The 20449-nt window shown below is 41.1% G+C and overlaps 1 protein-coding gene across 8 annotated transcripts in view; it reads right to left on the bottom strand.

Annotated features, from left to right (window-relative positions):
- The window catches only part of LOC136866373 (palmitoyltransferase ZDHHC2), a 364730-nt gene extending 344775 nt beyond the window's left edge, over positions 1-19955 (bottom strand). For all 8 annotated transcript variants that reach the window (XM_067143256.2, XM_067143257.2, XM_067143258.2 and 5 more), the window contains exon 1: positions 19717-19955. In XM_067143256.2, coding sequence (XP_066999357.1) covers positions 19717-19864 — 148 coding nt within the window. In that variant the 5' untranslated portion in view covers positions 19865-19955. The remainder of the gene's footprint in view (positions 1-19716) is intronic.
- Between the last annotated feature and the right edge of the window lie 494 nt (positions 19956-20449).

Raw genomic sequence — 20449 nt, 5'->3', positions numbered from 1 at the left:
GTAATTAAAAGCGATGTTGCAAGAAACAGTTTCAACTGTACTTTACATCTGAGTGAATATCTTCTTAAAAGTGATACGTGCTGAATAAGCAAATAAGAAGCATACATCGGAAACACTCAACTCAGCTTTTGTAATGGTTTTCAGTACCAGAGTGGCATTGCTGGAAATGCAGGTTTTTGTGCATTGATTCCAGGATATGTCTGTTAATGATGACACTTATTTTACAGACCATGAGAAAGCACTAGATCATGTAAGACATGAAGCATATCTGCATATTCTTATTAGTAGGGCCCGGATGTTAATGCAGTAATAGGTTAGAATGCAAACTAATTTGTTTAGCAGGCAGTGTCGGCCACCCGCTCTTCCATAGTGTAGCAACAGTAACAAATTATAGGGGTTCTGATGGGCGGTACCCCTAAAATTTATGCAAACCCCATAGCATAATCGTTGTGAAGGTAGACTCTACTTGTCACTCGCTTCAGTAAGTTTGCAATCTAACCTATTACTGCATAAACATACGGGCCTTACTTATTAGTACTGAACTAGATGGTAGACACTAGACAACAGAATTCACCAGGCTAAGTGGTTCAGACAGTTTAAGCACTGTATTTCTGAGCCCAAGTTGGAAGGTTCGATCCTTGGTTAGTCCAGTGGTATCTGAAGGAGCTTGAATATGTCAGCTTTGTGTCGGTAGTAGTGATGGGACATTAGATTCATTTTACTGAATCGATTCATTTGATTCCGTTCACGTTACTGAATCGATACAATGATCCGATTCACGGCACATTAGTCACCGCTCCTACTGCATCTGTGTAGTATGTGCTGGTAAGACAGCAGCAACAGCATTCAATGCTCGCAGCTGCCATCTGGTCTTCATACTATGAACTCCTTCCTTAGAAAAAAAAAATGCTAGTCACTAATACATCGAAGGTTTCCGGCGACGCAGGGTAGGAAAGGTTAGGATTAGGAAGGTAGGAGCCATGGCCTGAATTAAGGTACAGTCCCAGCATTTCCTGGTGTGAAAATGGGGAAACTACGGAAAACCATCTTAACGGCTGCCGACGGTGGGATTCGGACCCACCATCCCCCGAATGCAAACGCATAACTACACGATACTAACCGCACGACAACTCGCTCAGTCATTTTTTAAAATATGTATTTTTCTAATCAGCTGAGGATATTGTTAAATCGTCATATTTTGTATAGGCTACCCGAGATGTACAGTAGTCCGCTGGTTTTCTGATTCATCATACTGTTGGTTAAGTTATTGCGTCTGTCCACATATGATTGAAGTCTTGTGCAACGATGTGACATATGAACTGAGAGAATACTGAGCCGTTCTTCCCAATATAAAACTTTTTTTTTTTTTTCTTGCTAGGGGCTTTACGTCGCACCGACACAGATAGGTCTTATGGCGACGATGGGATAGGAAAGGTCTAGGAGTTGGAAGGAAGCGGCCGTGGCCTTAATATAAAACAGGTACTTTTGAGTGGTCATGAGCATGACTCATAGTCATAGGGCAGGCTAGAGTTGAGTTTAATTGTCAAATGTCAACTAAGTTATTATACTAAGACTCATTAAACTATTAAATAGTATAACCTAATAGCCTACCTACTTACTAGCTACTTCAGAATTATGTTTTGACTACCTTCTTAACACTGCAAATAAATCCATCTATTATTTAAACCTCCCTGTAAGAAGAGGACAGTGAATGCAAATGGGTATTATTTTCAAATGAGCCGAGCTCGAGAGTCCATTATAGCATACGATTCTTTAGGTGAACCATGGCTCGCTGTATGTCTCGCTGCAGCGGAAGCTCGGCTCTCCGCGTGTCCAGTGAGCCGATAAAGAGCCATGTGTATCTTGTGTCTCACTGAGCCGTGCTCGTTCACGATTCTTTCGGTATACCATGGCTCACTGTAAGTCTTGCTGCAGCGAAAGCTCAGCTCTCCGCGTGTCCAGTGAGCCGAAGAGGAGCCGTGTGTATCTTGTGTCTCACTGAGCCACGCTTGTTCACGATTCTTTCGATGTGCCATGATTCACTGTCTCGCTGCAGCGGAAGCTCGGCTCCCCGTCAACGTCCAGCGAGTGCGCCACTCAGCACTGTCCGCTGGGAGTAAGCTGAATCGTGTGCCGTGAGCTCGCCGGTCCTGTGAATCGATTCACTCGGACACTTGAATGAATCGATACACTGCTTCGAATCATGCATTCAGTAGCCAACACTAGTCGGTAGGTCTACTAAGATCCTCAAGTAGAGGATAGGGGGCCATAGAAATATGGGCTGCTTCCAACACCTCAGAAATGAACCCCTGGACCAACAGCCAGCCAACTCCTGGGGGCTTTATAATACCAGAACACCAACTCTCCAGGGGTCATAAATATAGAGGGCCTATCTCAGGGTAATGAGCGAAGACCAGAACAGCAGTTACAGTGAAGAAAATGGACTTTGGTACAGTGTAACTGGCAGAAGAGGCAGCCCAGTGCTCGGGATAATTAAAGGTGTCTGTTCCAGGTCTGGGGCATGAATTAGATGGGATGGAGATTGTCCCGCAGTTGAAGGAAGTACCACTGAAACCTAACTTGATGGAGGGCAGGTAGAGTGCGTACTGAGCTGACCATTGCAGTTATTTCAGCATGTCTCTCCATTCAAAAGATGACAGTTGCAGTTCACCCACCCATGAGATGGTGATCAGGAGCAAGATGATAATCCAGACTGGAATAAACTAGAGGCAGAAGACTTGGACAAAGATTCAGCTGAATGTGAATGTAATTCCTTTCAAAAGTTTCCTGAAGACAGGGATAATCAAATCTCAGATCAAAGAAAAGACTCAATGAGAGCTAGTAATAAGCAATGACGAATAGAAGAGTCACCTCAGTTTCTGCAGATCCAGAGGTTAGGTTACTGTAACTTTTTTACAAGTCACTTTACATCGTGACACAGATATGTCTTATGGCGACGATGGGATAGGAAAGGGCCAGGAGTTGGAAGGAAGCATCCATGGCCTTAATTAAGGTACAGCCCCAGCATTTGCCTGGTGTGCAAATGGTGGGAAACCACGGAAAACCATCTTCAGGGCTGCCGACAATGGGGCTCAAACCCACTATCTCCCAGATGCAAGCTCACAGTTGCGCGTCCCTAAGCGCATGGCCAACTCGCCCGGTGAGGTTACTGTTATCCAAGATGTGAATAGAGAACCATGTAGGATGAAGGATTCATGTCTTCTCTGAATCGTGCAAAAAAAAAAAAAAAAAAAAAATCCAAGGTCAGAAAGTGTGATTTGTTTCTAGAGCCTGAAAGAAATAATATATTTGACAGGTTCTGGAGCAATATCACATGGGATCAGAGAAAAGTCTACACAGCAAATTTAGTTGATCTAACCCCTACAAAGAGAAACTAAAATTTCACTTTCCCCCATAAAACATCAGAACAGCCTTCACTACCACCTGTGTACCAGTCTGTAAGAAAATGTTCTTGAACACTCTTGCCCTACGAGAAAAGTCTGTAGCAAACTGGGTTACATCTTCTCAAGGAATGCACAACAGTCAGTTAAGGAAAATTCAAATTCTCATTAGGTCAGTGCCTCTTAAACAAAGGATTTTCTCTCTTTGAAACATTTTCTGGAATCTCTCAATAAACTGTGATCACAGAAACAATACCTTGAACAACAATTTTCTTCTTTGTCTGATCTGTTCAAACCCTATCTCCAGAAATGTAAAGAAGGAAATAAGTCACCAGTGTCAAAGAATAACTTACTTTAATTTCCATGTTCAATTTAATGAACCTAGCACTGTTTCACCCTCGGAAGGATGCAGTGATATGTGCTGTTCTTATACAGCTGGAAATACTAAAGAGTTAATCCGGAAAAAGCCTTGTGAAAGAAAGGACCGTGCAAGGGTTGAAAAATCTAAAGAAAAAGACCTTGCCTTCTGATAGTACATGTGACGTTAACTGTGGACCTCCAAGCAGTTAAGACTGTACCATGTTTGAATGCTAGTGCACTGTACTACAAAACCAAACTCGCCCTGCATAATTTCACTGTTTACAATCTAACCACTAAACATGTTATATTATATTGGTTTGATGAAACTCAAGGGGACCTGTCAGCTTCAACTTCACTAGTTTCATTATCAACTACATGTAATGCCATTTAAGTGAGACTGATGGTCCTATAACGATATACATTGATGGTTGCACCTTTCAAAATAGGAAGAACATTATGTCCAATGCCCTTCTATGTTGTGCAATCAGACATAAAAGGGTAGTTGTACAAACATTTCTCGAAAAGGGGCAGATGCAGATCAAGTGAGATAGCATTCATGCAGCTAATGAAACAAATCCTTGCCAGGAAGACTTGTATCTACCTTCCGATTTGTTGAAAGTCACAAAGGAGGCTCAAACAAAGCCATTTCCTCATGACATTAAGGATGTGAGATACATGTTCTTCAAGAATTACTCTGAAGTCAGACAAATGCGTTATCCCTCTATTTGTACTGGAAATTGTGTAAGTAATCCAGAAGTAATAGATCTGCTAGGTTTGAATTCTGAACCTGATGGCACTATCAAGTATGCCACAGATTTTGATTTGGAATGGCAGAATCTTCCCAGAAGACCAAACGTAATCCAGGATGATGAAATTACCTCAGCTGAAAAGAAAGATTGAAGATTACAATGAAGGAATATGATCTTCAGAAGATGAAGCCAGCGCTTCCCAGCTCACGCTGGCAGTTCTATGAATACATTCCTTTTAAAGTGGAATGAAGACAGGAATAATCTCACATGAAATGAAGTTCCTGCATTGTGTTCATTTTCATTGCTTTAATAGCTAAACAATATTTCCATTTCTGTGCTATTGTAAATATCTCAGTTTGCTTTAATACAATGTCAAAGGTTCTCCATTAGACCCTTTTAATTACATAGTATTGTAAGTAAATACCTCGTATCTGCAAAATTAGACAAAGCAATACCTCGTATCTACATTAACTTCCATTCAAAAAATATATTTGCCGTTTTAACAGTGATGTAAAATAAAACACACATTTTAGTCTCTCTGAACTGAATTTGAAAGATAAACATCCCAACAATAAGGAATAAAATATTTTTTTGCTTTTCCTGGAAAATGAGAATTTTATAGATATGAGGTATACATTGACACTGTCGATATGTTGGGTTCAGTTTAATTTTCGTCTGTTTGTATGTTACAGCATTACAGGAGAACAGATTGATGGACTTTCATGAAACATGGTATTTAAGTTTAGGTTAAAGGCAAGCAGGATCTTAGCTATAATTCATTCAAAAAAAAATTCAGCAGGAGGGGGTCATCACAGAGAGCCTTAAACATAAAACCTGATGCACCACTTTTACAACTGATTTTACAGAAGAATGACAAAATCCATGTACAATGTACAAACTTTGTTCTAACTTTTACCAATAAAGTGAAAAATGAGGGAAAAACAGTGCTGGCCATATGAAAGTTTAAGTCTCCAAGAGCCGTTAACTAACTCCACAGAGAGCAGAGAGTTACTATGGATATAATCCTGGCAACATTTAAACGTTTTGTACGTCTGTCTGCAGTCTACTTTCATAACTCAATGGCATACTTTGCTGCCTGCCAGGCGGCCGCACGTGCAGTGACCTTTCAAGCACAGACGCCTGACAGGTGGTCTACTGAGAGGTAAGCTTTCTGCAACGAGTTTAAGCCTTCTGACCATAGATGGCATGACATGCAGTATACCGTCTGAAAGCTGAGAATCTGCTCTCGCCCTTGAAGTTGGAACGAACATCATAGATTGCATCACACAGCAGGCAATCGCTCTCCAAGTAGGGTGATTGCCCGCTTGATAATCAGCAGAAATGGCCAGCCCTAGTAAACACTGTATTACCAGGAAAAACAGCGAACGTATATTATGGGACAGTCAGAGTGAACTGGGCAGTGATGTAGTTTTAGAAAATTAAACAATTTTATTTACCCCCCAAAACCACACGGCACTTCACGCCCTTGAAAGGGCCTTAGCCTGCCGTCGGCACGACGCATCCTCTCGGTCATTGTTCTGGGCTTTCGAGACCGGGAATTTTATTTACTAGTAGTGAAAATTATAGCAGCATGCCAAAAAATTTCACGAGAGTGATGACGCATTTGGAAGTGACGACGATAATGAAGTCCATCCTGCCTACAAAAAGACAAAGGAAGATTGCTGGGAATGGAATAAGACAAGTTATAAAAGCAAAGCAAAGTCATCTCTGTACAGGCCATGAAGGCCCTTGGAGGTATGGAAGGTAAAGGCTTCCACTAACGGTAACCTCGGCACTTGAAGGGGTACAGTGGTTAGCTCTAAGCCCGGCCGCCTTTGTTCCCAGGAATTAACCTGGTACTAATTTTTGGTGTAGGCTGAGTGAACCTCAGGGCCATGTGAACCTCCGGAATTGGAAATCTCGTTTCTTAAATTTTACGACTTCCTGATGGGGATACGAACCCACGTCCTTCCGGGCAGACCGAGCACGCCTTTACCACCTCGGCCAGGCAGCCCCTATAAAACAGGTAACAAACCATCCAAATATGATTTTATATGAAATTCTGGAATAAAACCCATCATAAACAGGACCCTCCCTCCAGATGCCTCCCCTCTACACATTTCTCAACGTATGATTCACAACTCTTAATGGGATGAGATAGCTAACGAAAGAAACAGTTTTGCCGATCAGTTATTCACAGAAAACATTCCTAACTCACCCTATACGAGTTCACTGGGAACTTCCACAAGGCTTATAATCCTAAACCATGCTGTAACTGTGTTGAAAGCAAGAAAAGTGTAATGAGATACGAATGAAAGTATTTGGTGGCTTTGCATTCACCAGAGTGTTTTAGGGTGTTTCACAGCATTAAAACTTCACAAAAATTGTTCTTCTAGGTGCTGCACTTCATCACATCAAACAAGGGTATGATTAAAATTCAGTATGTTGTGGATTACATGTATAAATTGTAGTAGTGTAAAAATGTATCTTATGAATGAAAAAAATGGTATACATGCACATGTTCAGTACATTAAAATGAGTATGTTAATAGGTTAATATTAACCTGATACTTGGCTTTTATACTGGAAGGAAAACAAACATCAAGAACAGCAATAATGTTAAAAAGATGCAACTGTGAAGGGCCTTAAAAAGCCAGGAAGCCAGAATAAACCACTGACAGCCTCATGTCCACCTATCCGCCTAAGAACCACAGGTCAACAAACTGTAACATGTTAAGCGACCCTCCCGTTATCAATTACTTTTCCTTTAATCAAAAAAGAGATACTTGTGTGACAATTCTGAGGAATCTCTTGCAGCTAATGAATTTGCTTCAATTATTTGCTCTTTTATTAGTAATGAGTAAGTGTGAAACTGCAAATTTCTTTTTTTGCTAAATTTTCTGATGACCATGACCGTCAAGACATGAAATCTATGTGGCCTGACATCGTGGTTAGCTGGTTCGAGTACAGTTGGTCGAAAAATTTTCACCATTAGAAAGTTGACCGGCAGAATAGGACAGGTGGTGGTATACAATTTCTAATAACTACATTGCATGCCAAAAGCCTGGATTCAATTCCAAACCTCTCCGTAGTGTTCATATGGAGTGAGGGCACGTGACACTGTTGATGCTGATTCATCCGTCGGATGACGACGTACAGCCTTGAGCAGACCCCTTGGTGCTATTCAACAGGAGTAGGCTACGTGCCAGCACTGGGTTTCACACTCTCCCTTCCTAGTATCATATATCACATCATTCATTTCATCTCATGAACTCCTCTCAGAAGGTTGACGCCAGGAAGGGCATCCAGTCGTAAAAACTCGCTACAAAGATTCATCTCGCTTCATACCCGACCACGTAGAGAAACGGGGCAAGGATTGGACATAAATACATTCACCTTTAAGCAAAATCATTAATTTTTTTTTTTTTTTTTTTTTTTTTTGCTACTTGCTTTACGTCGCACCGACACAGATACGTCTTATGGCGACGATGGGACAGGAAAGAGCTAGGAGTGGGAAGGAAGCGGCCGTGGCCTTAATTAAGGTACAGCCCCAGCATTTGCCTGGTGTGAAAATGGGAAACCACGGAAAACCATTTTCAGGGCTGCCGACAGTGGGACTCGAACCTACTATCTCCCGAATACTGGATACTGGCCGCACTTAAGCGACTGCAGCTATCAAGCTCGGTAAATCATTAAATAATTGATGAAATTATGTGGAATCACTCTTTGATACAAGAAGCATAACGAAAGGTGATTTAGCAAATGATGGAGTCTGACATCTAATAAAGCAAAACTTTCAAGATCAGAATATCTTGCACCATACACAGCATTTAGGGATCTAGTTGGTAGCTCATGTACAGCAGGTCAAGATACTGATGTGATCGCCATTCTTCTTTCTCTGAAATCAGGATATGGGCAGTTTATGGAAGCTTCAGTGAAGGCTTGATAGATCCCAGTCAGTAATGTTGATAGTCAGAGGTAATTTTCACGTACTGTAATATAATCTTTGACAGAACAGCTATGACTCCCATTAACATGGAACTAATGGCATCTGTCTTTTTTCAACTGATGTGTAAATGATGTAAGTATGCTGGGCCATGCTTAGATATATGTAATAAGTATTTTCAGCAGAAATACTACTACTACTACTACTACTACAAGTTTTTCAGAAGCATAATGCTCATGTTTCATGTACATATGTAAAAATAAAATATGAAGACTTACTGCAAATATGATATAACCTAGCTTTTGGTTTACTTTTTATTGCTGCAAAGAGAAAATACAATTTTGCAAAATGATAAAAAGTAAAATAGCAAAAATAATGCAAAGTTAACTTTTAAAAAATGAGTAAATTAGGCAAATCTTTTCCTGTGGGGGTTTTCTTACCTGATCCCCTATCGGGTGCGTCACAAGTGGCAGATAGGGGGCCCTCCGGACTTGTCTGGAGGGTCTGAGGGAAATAAAATACCCTCTCGCAGACCAAAAACAGGTATTGCCAGAAAACATTTTGAAACATTGTGATTCTAGCCCAAGTCAAGTCATGGAAGTGGAGGCCTCACCCACACATGCTAGAGAGGCATCCATGGTTCCTCCACATGGGTGATACGGTGGTACAGGTGAAGTGGGACTGGTGATTGAGGTGAAGGCTCACTGCGGGGTGCTGGAACCAACACATCACTTTGCTCTAAGCAGCCTGGACGAGCCACGGGTTGGGAAAAGGGCGATCTCAACCTAGTGGGAAAGTCATGGCTGTGAACTCAGTCACAATAATGCCAAGTGGAGACCATGTGAGTAGGCCTACTGAAGGGGGAACAAACCTGGCTAGGTTCGGGCCAGGGACGGACGACTGAGGGGCGTGGTCTCTGCTACGGAGAGCCTGAGTTGTGGGAGGGCAATGTCTGGCTGTATGCCTCACCATGGATGATGAGAACGAGGCTCAGGACCCTAGAAGGGGCAACAACCCTATGATTGATTGAAATATGGATGCTTATAAAGAACCAATTTCAAAAACTGCAACATCAAGGGAAGCCATGGAAGCTCCAATAGAGCAGATCCGGGAGCAAGCCCAAGATGAAAAAATGGAGACAGAACTCCCAATTGGAAAGGCTGTCGCCGACTCAAAACAAGAAATGGCAACAGAAGCTCCATTAGATCAGACTGCTATCACAAGCAAACAAGGAACGTCTGTAGAGACAGAACTGAAGATTTCTACATTGAAAATCAACAGATTTCATATCGACAGACCATCTCGCAACAGTGCATATTACGAGGAAAGGAAGAGAGCAAGGACGAAGCCAAAATAGTGGCTAGAACTTGGAAGGATAAAAAGCAGCCAAGGAACAGGGATCGGCGAGAGGCTATCCCTCCAAAAACGCCCAAAAGGCCAAGGTCAGAAGATAGTACGCCATCAAGTTCGACTACAAAACTGCCCGCCAAGAAACAGAAAGAAGAGCTGGTCATGTCCTTTTCGGAAAGACTAACTTCAATCTAGGTAGCAATAATACCTAAAACCTTTACAGACAGGAAACTGAAGGAGGAAGACATGAAGGAACTTTCATCTGCTCTGGTAACGCAAATGACACCGCTGTCAGGCGGATGCCTTCCAGGCTTCCTCGAATCTCCAAGACTGGAAAGTGGAGCAATGGTACTGAACAGTGCAAATCCAGAAACTAAAAGCTGGCTGGAACAGACAGTGGCCAATTGCAACCCTTGGAAAGGGGAGAATTTGGAGATGGCAGAAGCCAAGAAAGTGCTGAATACTACAAAGGTCATCACAAAGTTTCCCCCTTCATTTGACAAGATGAAGGTTGTTATGTGCTTGTCAGGACACAATGGTACTGAAAGATCTACAGGCCAACCTACAACATAAAAAATCAGCTGTGGCCTATTTCATCAGGAAGTTCAAGTCCGAGGCTATCGATGTGGCTCTTATACAACAGCCATTGGTAGTTATGGGCAGAGTAGCAGGACTGGCGGAATCTGGGGGAAAGCTAATGTACGATACTACATCGAATATGCCGAGAACATGTTTATTTGTAAGCAAAAAACTAAAATGCCTTCTGCTGCAGGAACATTGTTAAAAGGACTTAGTGGCGGTCAAGATAAAACTTGGAAATTGGGAGGGTGGCAGAGAAATAACAACAGGCTCTCCATACCTTAAATATAACTCACCTAATCAACCCCCACCAGAAGAAGTAGAGAACCTAATTTGCAACGCAAAGAGGAAAGGCAAACACCTAGTCCTTGGAGCAAATGCAAATTCACACAACACGGCATGGGGCAGCACAAACTGCAATGCAAGAGGTGAGTCTTTACTAGAGTTTATTATTGGAACTGATTTGACAATACTAAACCAAGGAAACAGCCCATATTTATAAATAAAAATCGTAGGGACGTAATAGACATTACACTAAGCACTACGCATATTGCAAAACCACCAGCACATCCAATTTGCAACAGATGCGAGACTATGTGGGATTGAGATACACAGAGACCCAAAAAGAACTGAGATAGATACAGAGAAGTTCTAGGGAAGGCTGTACAAAAAATTCCAACTAACGTGACAAGACAGAAAGACTTAGATGAGGCAGTGGAACTATTAGAAGAGGCCATTATAGACTCATTCCATGACAACTGTCCTCTCAAAGAAAAGAAAAACACCAAAAAAGTAAGGTGGTGGAACAACAAACTACCACAATGAAAAAAGAGGTTAGGATGTTATACGGAATATCATCTAGAAATGGTATGTGGGACGTATATCATAGGAAACTCACTGAGCATAACCGAGATATACAGAAAGCAAAAATAAAATTTTGGAAACTGTTCTCCGAGAAAGGGGAATCACGCACAGAAACAGCAAGGCTCCAGAAGGTTCTTAAAGTAACCCATATAAATCAGGTGGGGACATGGGAGAAACCAGATGGGTCATTTACTCAGGTGGGGAAGGACACGCTGGAGATGCTAATCACTTTACAAATAAAAGTATTTATAAAATCCTAGCAATGGAGATGCTAATGGCGTGTCACTTTCCGAGGCTGAGTAGATGACAGAAGAAGAAACGGTTGGAACAGGGACCGGAGCTCGAATAGCAGACTGGAACTGTGCCAACAGAATAATAAAACACAACCATGTAAAATGGGCTATCGACACGTTTCACCCTATAAAGGCTCCGGGGCCAGATGAGATACTTCCAATACTCCAACAGGAAGAACGGGAGATACTAGTCAATGCCCTGACGGACCTCTTCAAAGCTAGTCTAGCTTTAGGGTATGTGATGAAATCATACAGACCATTATGTTTAACCTCCTTCATGCTGAAAGCAATGGAGAAAATTCTGGATAAATATATCAGAAGAACAGTGCAAATGAACTCAACGTTACATGAAAATCAGTTTGCATATAGACCTGGAAGATCCACTGAAGTAGCACTCCACCAGTTGGTTTGTAAACTAGAGGAAGGCCTAGAATATAAAGAAATTGCACTGGGGGCATTTCTAGATATATAAGGAGCCTTCAGCAATACAACCTATGACTCTATGATCAGAGCATTGGAAAAGAGCAAGGTGAGTAAAACCGTCGTCAAATGGATTAAATCCATGTTAGACAGAAAGAAGATAAAAGCAACCATGTTTGAAGAAACGCTGACGATTAGGGCTACCCGAGGCTGTGCTCAGGAAGGAATTCTTTCGTCTCTGCTGTAGAACCTTGTGGTGAACAAAATCATAGCTATGCTCAACGAACAGGGTTTCTATACACAAGGATACGCAGATGACCTAGTGATTTCGGTACGAGGTAAGGTGATGAGTGTTATCCAGGACCTCATGCAAAAATCCCTCAACCTTGTGGAGAACTGGTGTCAGGAAGAACAATTCAGTCAACCCAAACAAGATAACTCTGGTCCCTTGTACAAGAAGGAGAAAAACAGAGGGAAAGAGATCAATGAAGCTCTTTGGGCAAGATATATACCGTATATGGAAAAACAGGCACTGCACCTAGGTGTAGTGGTAGATAAAATTCTAACCTGGAATCCAAATATAGAAAGGAATATAACCTGGGCCAAAAACTTGCTGTATGCATGTAAAAGAGCTGTTTCTGAAGACATGGGGACTAAGACCATCTATAACATGGATATACACAATGCTTTTTTTTTTTTTTTTTTTTTGCTAGTTGCCTTACGTCACACCGACACAGATAGGTCTTATGGTGACGGTGGGACAGGGAAAGGCTCAGAGTGGGAAGGAAGCGGCCATGGCCTTAAGGTACAGCCCCAGCATTTGGCTGGTGTGAAAATGGGAAACCATGGAAGAACATCTGGTGGCAGAAAGTAAGTCAAGGAAAAGTTGGCAGTAGATTAGATAGCCTACAGAGAATAGCATGCATAGCCATAACTAGAACTATGAGAACTACGCCGACAGAAGCCTTGAATACTTTACTAGGCCTCCCATCACTATGCAAATTCATAAAAGGACAGGCTAGAATGAGTTCATATAGACTGGCACAATCAGAGTGCTGGAATGCACAAAGACCCAATGTAGGACACTGTAAAATGAACAGAGTAATAACAGAGGACGTTCTACACATGCCTTCTGATCATATGATAAAGTACAACTTTGAAAAACCATTTAAGACCCAGATAATAAAAAAAGAAGACTGGGATATCAACAAATGGAATAATGAAAAAGAAGATGTAATGTGGTGGCCTGATGGCTCAAAGACTGTGGATGCCTCAGGAAGAGGAATCAACGGGGAAAGACCTGAGAGATCAATCCAGACAAGCCTGGACAGACACACTACAGTCTTTCCAGCTGAAATGATAGCTATTCAATGTCTTGAAGAAAATCTGAAAATGAACTATAGGAATAAGAACATTTTCATTTTTAGGGACAGCCAAGCGGCCATTAAGGCACTAGAGGCAGTCTGGATAATATCCAGAATTGTTTGGCATTGCCACTCACTTCTGAAGCTCTCAAAGTACAACATTGTCAAAATAATATGGGCACCAGGGCATGCAGGTATAGAAGGAAATGAAAAGACAGATAAACTGACCAGGAAAGGGGCAGAAACACATCTTGTAGGCCCAGAACCTGTATGTGGGATTTCCTATGGACAAGCCCGATACTACATAGGAAAAATGGTACAAAAGAAACAAATGGAAAGCTGGAAAAATACTCCAGGATGCAGGCTTGCAAAGGAACTGATAAAAGGCCCAAACAAGAGGCATACTGAAGAACTGTTGAATCTCAGCAGAAAAATATAAGATGGGTAGTAGGACTGTTGACAGGACACTGCCATCTGAAAAAACACCTGCATAGAATTGGAGTAATAAGAGACGCCATGTGTAGGAAATGCAATGAAGCAGAGGAATCAGCTGATCATATACTTTTCGAATGTGAGGCGCTGGCTAGAATCAGACCCTCAACTCTAGGACTACCAAGTGAAGAGGGAGAAAAAAATCCAAGAAGACATAACAACCTGCAGCTTTGTAAAGGGACCAGGTATATCTAGGTGGGAGTGAAGGAAAAACATGGTAGCAAAAGATCTTAGAGGTCGACACTAATTAGAAACTAACATTTAGAGGCCCCATGTAGAAAAGAAGAAGAAGAAGGCAAATCTTTTCACCAAGAAAAGGTGCCTCTCTTAATGAGGTATCATTTGAATATGGTGATGAAATAATTTTTTACAATGATTGATGATGTCATCAGAACAGAAATATTACACTATCCAATGCTTTACCACCCTTCTTTGCATTTCATTACAATTACTCAAAAATATTTAGAAAACGGACACAAGCAAACTGAGTTTACAATTAACATCATCAGTTTTCAATAACAATAAATCTTTCATTTTTCCATAGGCTTAATCATTCCTAACGTAACTCTAAAACAGGAGATTCAATCGTACCAAATTTAAGATCCATATGCTACAACGTCAATAAAGCCACTGAAAGATAACTGAACCACTCTGAAATTTCTTCCCCAGGAGAAACAAACAAATGCCAGAAACTGTGAAGAGGACATGATTCCACCACTGAATAGCAAAAGCTCTAAATTACCAAGGAGAAATAGAACCACCAGCAGCACCTAAAACAGGTACCCGATCATGAATATCACCATTTCTTTGACTCCATGTAAGTTATTTATAAGGTTCAACCTATTCAATACAAATTGTGTGTTGTGTAGATGTTATTTACAACATTTATTTAATATGGGGCCAGTTTTGACATTTTAAATGTCATCATTAGCCATAAACACATTAATCACAAACAAAAGAGCAAGGACACAATAATTAAAACTGGCATAGTGACACATTGGAATATGTACATGGTTTTTACCATTCAAATATGAAAAGAAGGTTTTGATATGTTACCAAAGTACAAAAGTCTTAATACGCCCATTCACACCTGGTGTTAATGAAATAACAAGAACTTATAGCAATAATTAGAAATGGCGTAGTGACACACTGAGATATGTACATGGTTTTCTTACCAATCAAAGATTAATACAAGGTTCTGACATATTATCAAAGCTCAAAAGTCTTTAACACGCCTATTTACACCATGTGTCAAATAAAACGTCAAGAACTTATAGAAAGCACTTGGTACACAGCTCTGGCTGGTCCGTCCATGTGCCAATGCACGACAAGCCATAGTAATGGTTGCATCGAATCCCTGCACAACAATCTGTCAGTCCACTAAGACACTGACAACATTCGAAACAATAATGTCTTATTGAAAATATTTTGTATGTGAGTGAGATTCCCCTGTAGTTATTAGGGTCAGTTTTGTCTCCTTTTTTGGGCAGTGGGTGAATGAGGGCTGTTGTCCAGTCTTCTGGCAGTTCTTCTTTAATCCAGATAGAGACAAGATCTTGGAGGGCAACTATTGCTGATCTTCCTGCATATTTCCAGATTTCCGCAAAGGTCTGATCTTCTCCTGGCGCTTTGTACTTTTTTAATTTATGCAGTGCTTGGTAGACTTCATCCGGCCCCGCGGTGAAGGGATAGCATGCCTGCCTCTTACCAGGAGACCCCGGGTTCGATTCCCGGCCAGGTCAGGGATTTTTACCTGGATCTGAGGGCTGGTTCGAGGTCCACTCAGCCTAAGTGATTAGAATTGAGGAGCTATCTGACAGCGAGATAGCAGCCCCAGTCTAGAAAGCCAAGAAGAACGGCAGAGAGAATTTGTCGTGCTGACCAAACAACACCTCATAATCTACAGGCCTTCAAGCTGAGCAGCGGTCACTTGGTAGGCCAATGCCCTTCAAGGGCTGTAGTGCCATGGGGTTTCGTTTGGTTTGGTAGACTTCCTTTATTGTGGGAGAATTGATGTTTTCTGGTGGTGTTTTCATTCGGGTGTTGGTGTCCAAATGAAGGAGTACTGTAGGTTCCTTACAATTTAGAAGCTTGTTGAAATATTTAGCCAGAATTTCTGCATTGTCTTTATTGTTATGAGCAAGCTTACCATTTTCATCCTTCATCAGTAGGGTTGAGGGGTTCATATTTTTGGAGCTGTTTTCTGAAGGTTTTGTAGTAGTCCCTTGATTGAGTTTTATTGAATTCTTCTTCAATTAATTGTAGTGTGCCCTTATGATGCTGTCTTTTTATTCTTCTTAAGATTTGGGTAGTTTCTTTTCTCTATTTTACTAGATTTTGATAAGATTTTTCAGATTTTTGGGACTGATGTAATAGCCATGCATGATGTCTTTTTCCCACTGTTTCAGAACATTCACCATTGCTGTTTTTACATCCATACCTGCCAAGTTTTAGAAATCAAAAATAGGAAGATATTTTAATTCCTGGATTTGATCACGTATACAGCGCCAGAGTCTCAGTGAAAAAGAGACAAGATAAAAGGCATACACATCTACAGTTACAATACGAATTGACCATTAAATTTAAAATCATATACTTAGAAAACATAAAAATGTTTACAAGAAAACGTAATGGTCACGGAAGAAAATGCTTAATAGTTCCTTTTATTTGACTGTAAAATGAAAGGAAATTCAATTTCATAGGTTTTTGGCCATATTGTGGAGAGAAAATACCAGAATCTGTCACTGAGACAACTCTCTGAAATACATTCAAGTCATTAAAATTATGAACTAAATATGAACACAAATGCAGTGAAATATGCGAAACTACCACATACAAAACAGATCAAAATGCCTCATACATTATTAACATACGACTTCGACAGGGGGAAAAGCACAGAACCGTAAGAAAAAACATGTGGACTACAACTCTAGAGAAACTGTGTTAACACTGCGCGAACCACACAGTAACAAAGTAACAAACTCATTCTTTCGTCCCGATTAACAGAGTCGCTAGCGCATGCTAGCCTCTCTCGCTTGTAGGACGATTTCCGTCCAGAATTCCCAGCTGTAAAGTACACACACTGCTGTAGTGAACGGGGAAGCATGATACAATCGCCAAATAAACCATCAAATAAATACGCTTGAAAATTACACAAGCACATAAGAATTATCCTAGGGGAAGAGTATTGACCGTAACGGAGGATATATTGGTCAAAAATAAGACGAAGTAAAAATAAATCGGAAGACGAGTTAAAAAACGGAAAGTTCCCGGGCAAATCGAAAGGGTTGGAAGGTATGTACGTTGTTTAATTGGAGCCAGGTCTTTTGCAATTTGTTCAAGGTTGTGTATTAAGTCTTCAAGTTTATCTGCGATTTTTATTTTTTCAGTTGCTTTTTGGTCATTTTCATTGTTGATTAGCTGGGTAGGATCTATTTTTCTTTTAGTTTTAGGGGCTTGCTTTTGTCTCCTCTCGGGAGTGAGCTTAATTTTTAACTACGTACTGATCTGAACCTGTGTCTATTCCTCGGAAGACATTGAAAATATAGATCTCTTCGTGGTGGTGTTTGTCCATGCAGATGTGATCTAGTTGCCATTCTCCTTTAGTGTAGTCAGGGCGTTTCCATGTTTTGAGTTTTTCAGGTTTTCTCTTAAAACAATTAGATTTTGAGATTAAATTCTGGTTTCTACACAGGTCAACTAGTCGCTCTCCATTTTTATTTGTTTTCTTGTGTACTGGCCATTTTCCAATGATGTCACGGTATTTTCTTTCTCTGCCTAGTTGAGCGCTGAAGTTGCCTATTAATAATTTTACATGGCGTTTAGGGATGTTATCTATGGTCTGGTCCAATAGGTTCCAAAATTCTTCTGTTTCCTCACAGTCTTTTGAGGAGTTGTTTTACTAAGTGGGAGCATGGGCATTTATTATACTGTAGTATAGATTTTATTAGACGCCTTTAAGGTGAGCGTTGAGTCATAGAGACTGTGATTTGAATTCTTGAACTAAGTTTTTTATTTTAAGGCTGACCAAAAATTCTGTTCCAAATTGTGGGACATCCTTCACCACTCTCTTCTCGGGTATACCTTTATAAAGTCTGTACCCTTGAGATTCCAAGGCATCCTGGTCAGTGTTTTTAATTTCTTGTAATCCCATGATAAGAATTTTGTGTTGGTCCATTATGTTGGTAATCACTTTTAGTTTACTGGTTTGCATGAGTGAGTTTATATTGTGTGTAGAGAAGTAGTTTATCTGCTTTGGTTTGATTCTTGACTTCGTCTCGTTCGTGTATGTGGTACTGGGGTATTTCCGTGCCTCCGACTTCACGGTATCTTTTTTTAAGTGGCAGCCCACCGTATCCAAATGCTGCCTTCTCTGAACTCTTGATTCAGCCGATGGAATATTTCAAAAGACCTTCCATGGTTGACTGTCAAGGTGTCCGTCACCTGTGTGGGACTAGGTCCCGAATTACAACTCTGGATGTGATCCAGTGAGGTGATAATGAGGCCGCTCCTCTGGAGTACAGGCTCCTTGTGCAGCCGGCCCTAACCTGGAGAAAAGATGCTGCATAATGGATTCCAGTGGCATTTCCTCCACTGTGGGGACCATTACCCCACCTAAAAGGGCTCATTCGCCCAAAGCCGTGGACCCCCTTAGGGAGTCAGGTTATTTCCCGCCGCCCAACACTCGGTGTTGACAGTTTTACAGCTGTGTGCCAGACCAGGTAACCCTCCTCCTTTCTCATTCCGGACTTGGGACCGGACAATGGCAGAGTACACTGTACATTTATTTATCACAAACGACCGAAAATCTTCAAATTCATATATCAAGCTCACAACCAGGCAACATTAAAGAGTAACAACAATGATTCATAGTACAATACTCTTAATAAAATAATGACCTTAGACTACTAATCTAACCTCAGTCTCAGGTATTGAAATTGGTGAGAGCCAGTTCCTTGTACCGCAGTATAGGGGGTAACATGTCTGCATCTTACCCGGAGGCCCCCGGTTCGATTCCCGGCCAGTTCAGGGATTTTTACCTGGATCTGAGGGCTTGTTCGAGGTCCACTCCGCCTACGTGACTACAACTGAGGAGCTATCTGATGGGTGAGATAGCGGTCCCGGTCTATAATGACAAGAATAACGGCCGAGAGGATTCGTCACGCTGACCACCCGTCACCTCGTAATCTGCAGGCCTTCAGCGGTTGCTTGGTAGGCCATGGCCCTTCGGGCCTGTTGCACCATCGAGAGGGGGAGCGGAGGGAAGAGAGCTAATTCTTTTTTAAATGCCATTCTGATTCTTCTACGAGATACAAGGAGAAAATTTGAGAAGTTCAACAGAAATCATGTTAAACATCAATAAACTGAAGGCGTATACTAAAACCTAGGAAGGCAACCTCATCTTGAAACCATAAACACACAATTTCAAAAAATGGAGAAGTTGAATTAAATTTGTGTCACCTTCATACTGTTTGCCATATTTTATAATCTGAAAGGTGATTACAAATCTCTCAAATCACAAAGCTTGAGCTATTTATGTATCAATATGTCACCCAAAAAATTAACCACACCTCTATAGATGTAGCATACACAAACTATCTGATGACAGGTCATATGTTTCCTATCAGAAATAGAGTCACTAAAGATAACTGTGAGGATAGCTAAAGCCACGACACGTACAGAAATCACACAAACGTTCAAGCACATCCTAATCTTTATGTAAACGATCACAATATAACCCCCAAACTCATACTGAATCAGGAATGTTTTCAGTGGTACTATACATAAAAAACAGCTGCAGGGATTAATACGGTTTTCAAAACTACCCGACATATTAAACGAATCAAAGCTTCGTACATAACACACTATAAATTATCGAAATATCTATTAAAATACTCACGGAAACAAAGCTGAATTACATAGGCATAGTAGGACCACACCACTATTGTGACAATAAATAAAACTGGTATCCACTTGACAGCATTAACGCACCACATGCACCTTCCCCTTGCTCTGGGACGTTTATTTTTCTCGGGACCCGATGCCATTATTTCGTATATAACAAAAAGTCATGTCTAAAATAATTTTGAATTTCATACACCACTTCCACTTCGTTCCGTCATTTCTGTCTATCACACCCTCCTAGATCACAAAACACAAAAGCCAGATAGCTATCCGCACGGCCAATTCGATACGTCACGTAGCAAGCGCAGCGAAAGATCCAGTCGGCCGTGCTATCAGACAGGCTGCGCAACACCAAATCGTTGCCTACGCTATGATACAAGGCCTTGAAATGAACTCGTGGAAAAGGGTTGCTTCCAAGTTCACCATTCAGCCGCTAGGATCGCGGTATTGCCCCCTTGTATTCGCATGGCCGTGTATGTCAATAAGTATATCCTAAATAAAAGGCAATGAATGTTTTTGTGAGTATTGACAGTACTTTATTTATAGAGCGGTGCTGCATTGGCTTGGATATGTCATTGAAGTTTCAAAACTTTCCTTCTGAGGGGCTTCTTATCAAGTTTCAAAACTTTCTCTCTTCTAATTGTGTGGCTGAAAGCAATGTTGTCTAAAAGAGGTCTCAGAAATGTTCATAGTAGAAAAAGAGGTGGTTTGTCGCCTTTACACTTTCC

This window comes from Anabrus simplex, chromosome 3, assembly GCF_040414725.1.
Source record: "Anabrus simplex isolate iqAnaSimp1 chromosome 3, ASM4041472v1, whole genome shotgun sequence".
NCBI lineage: Eukaryota > Metazoa > Arthropoda > Insecta > Orthoptera > Tettigoniidae > Anabrus > Anabrus simplex.
This window is presented reverse-complemented; position numbering and strand designations above follow the sequence as displayed.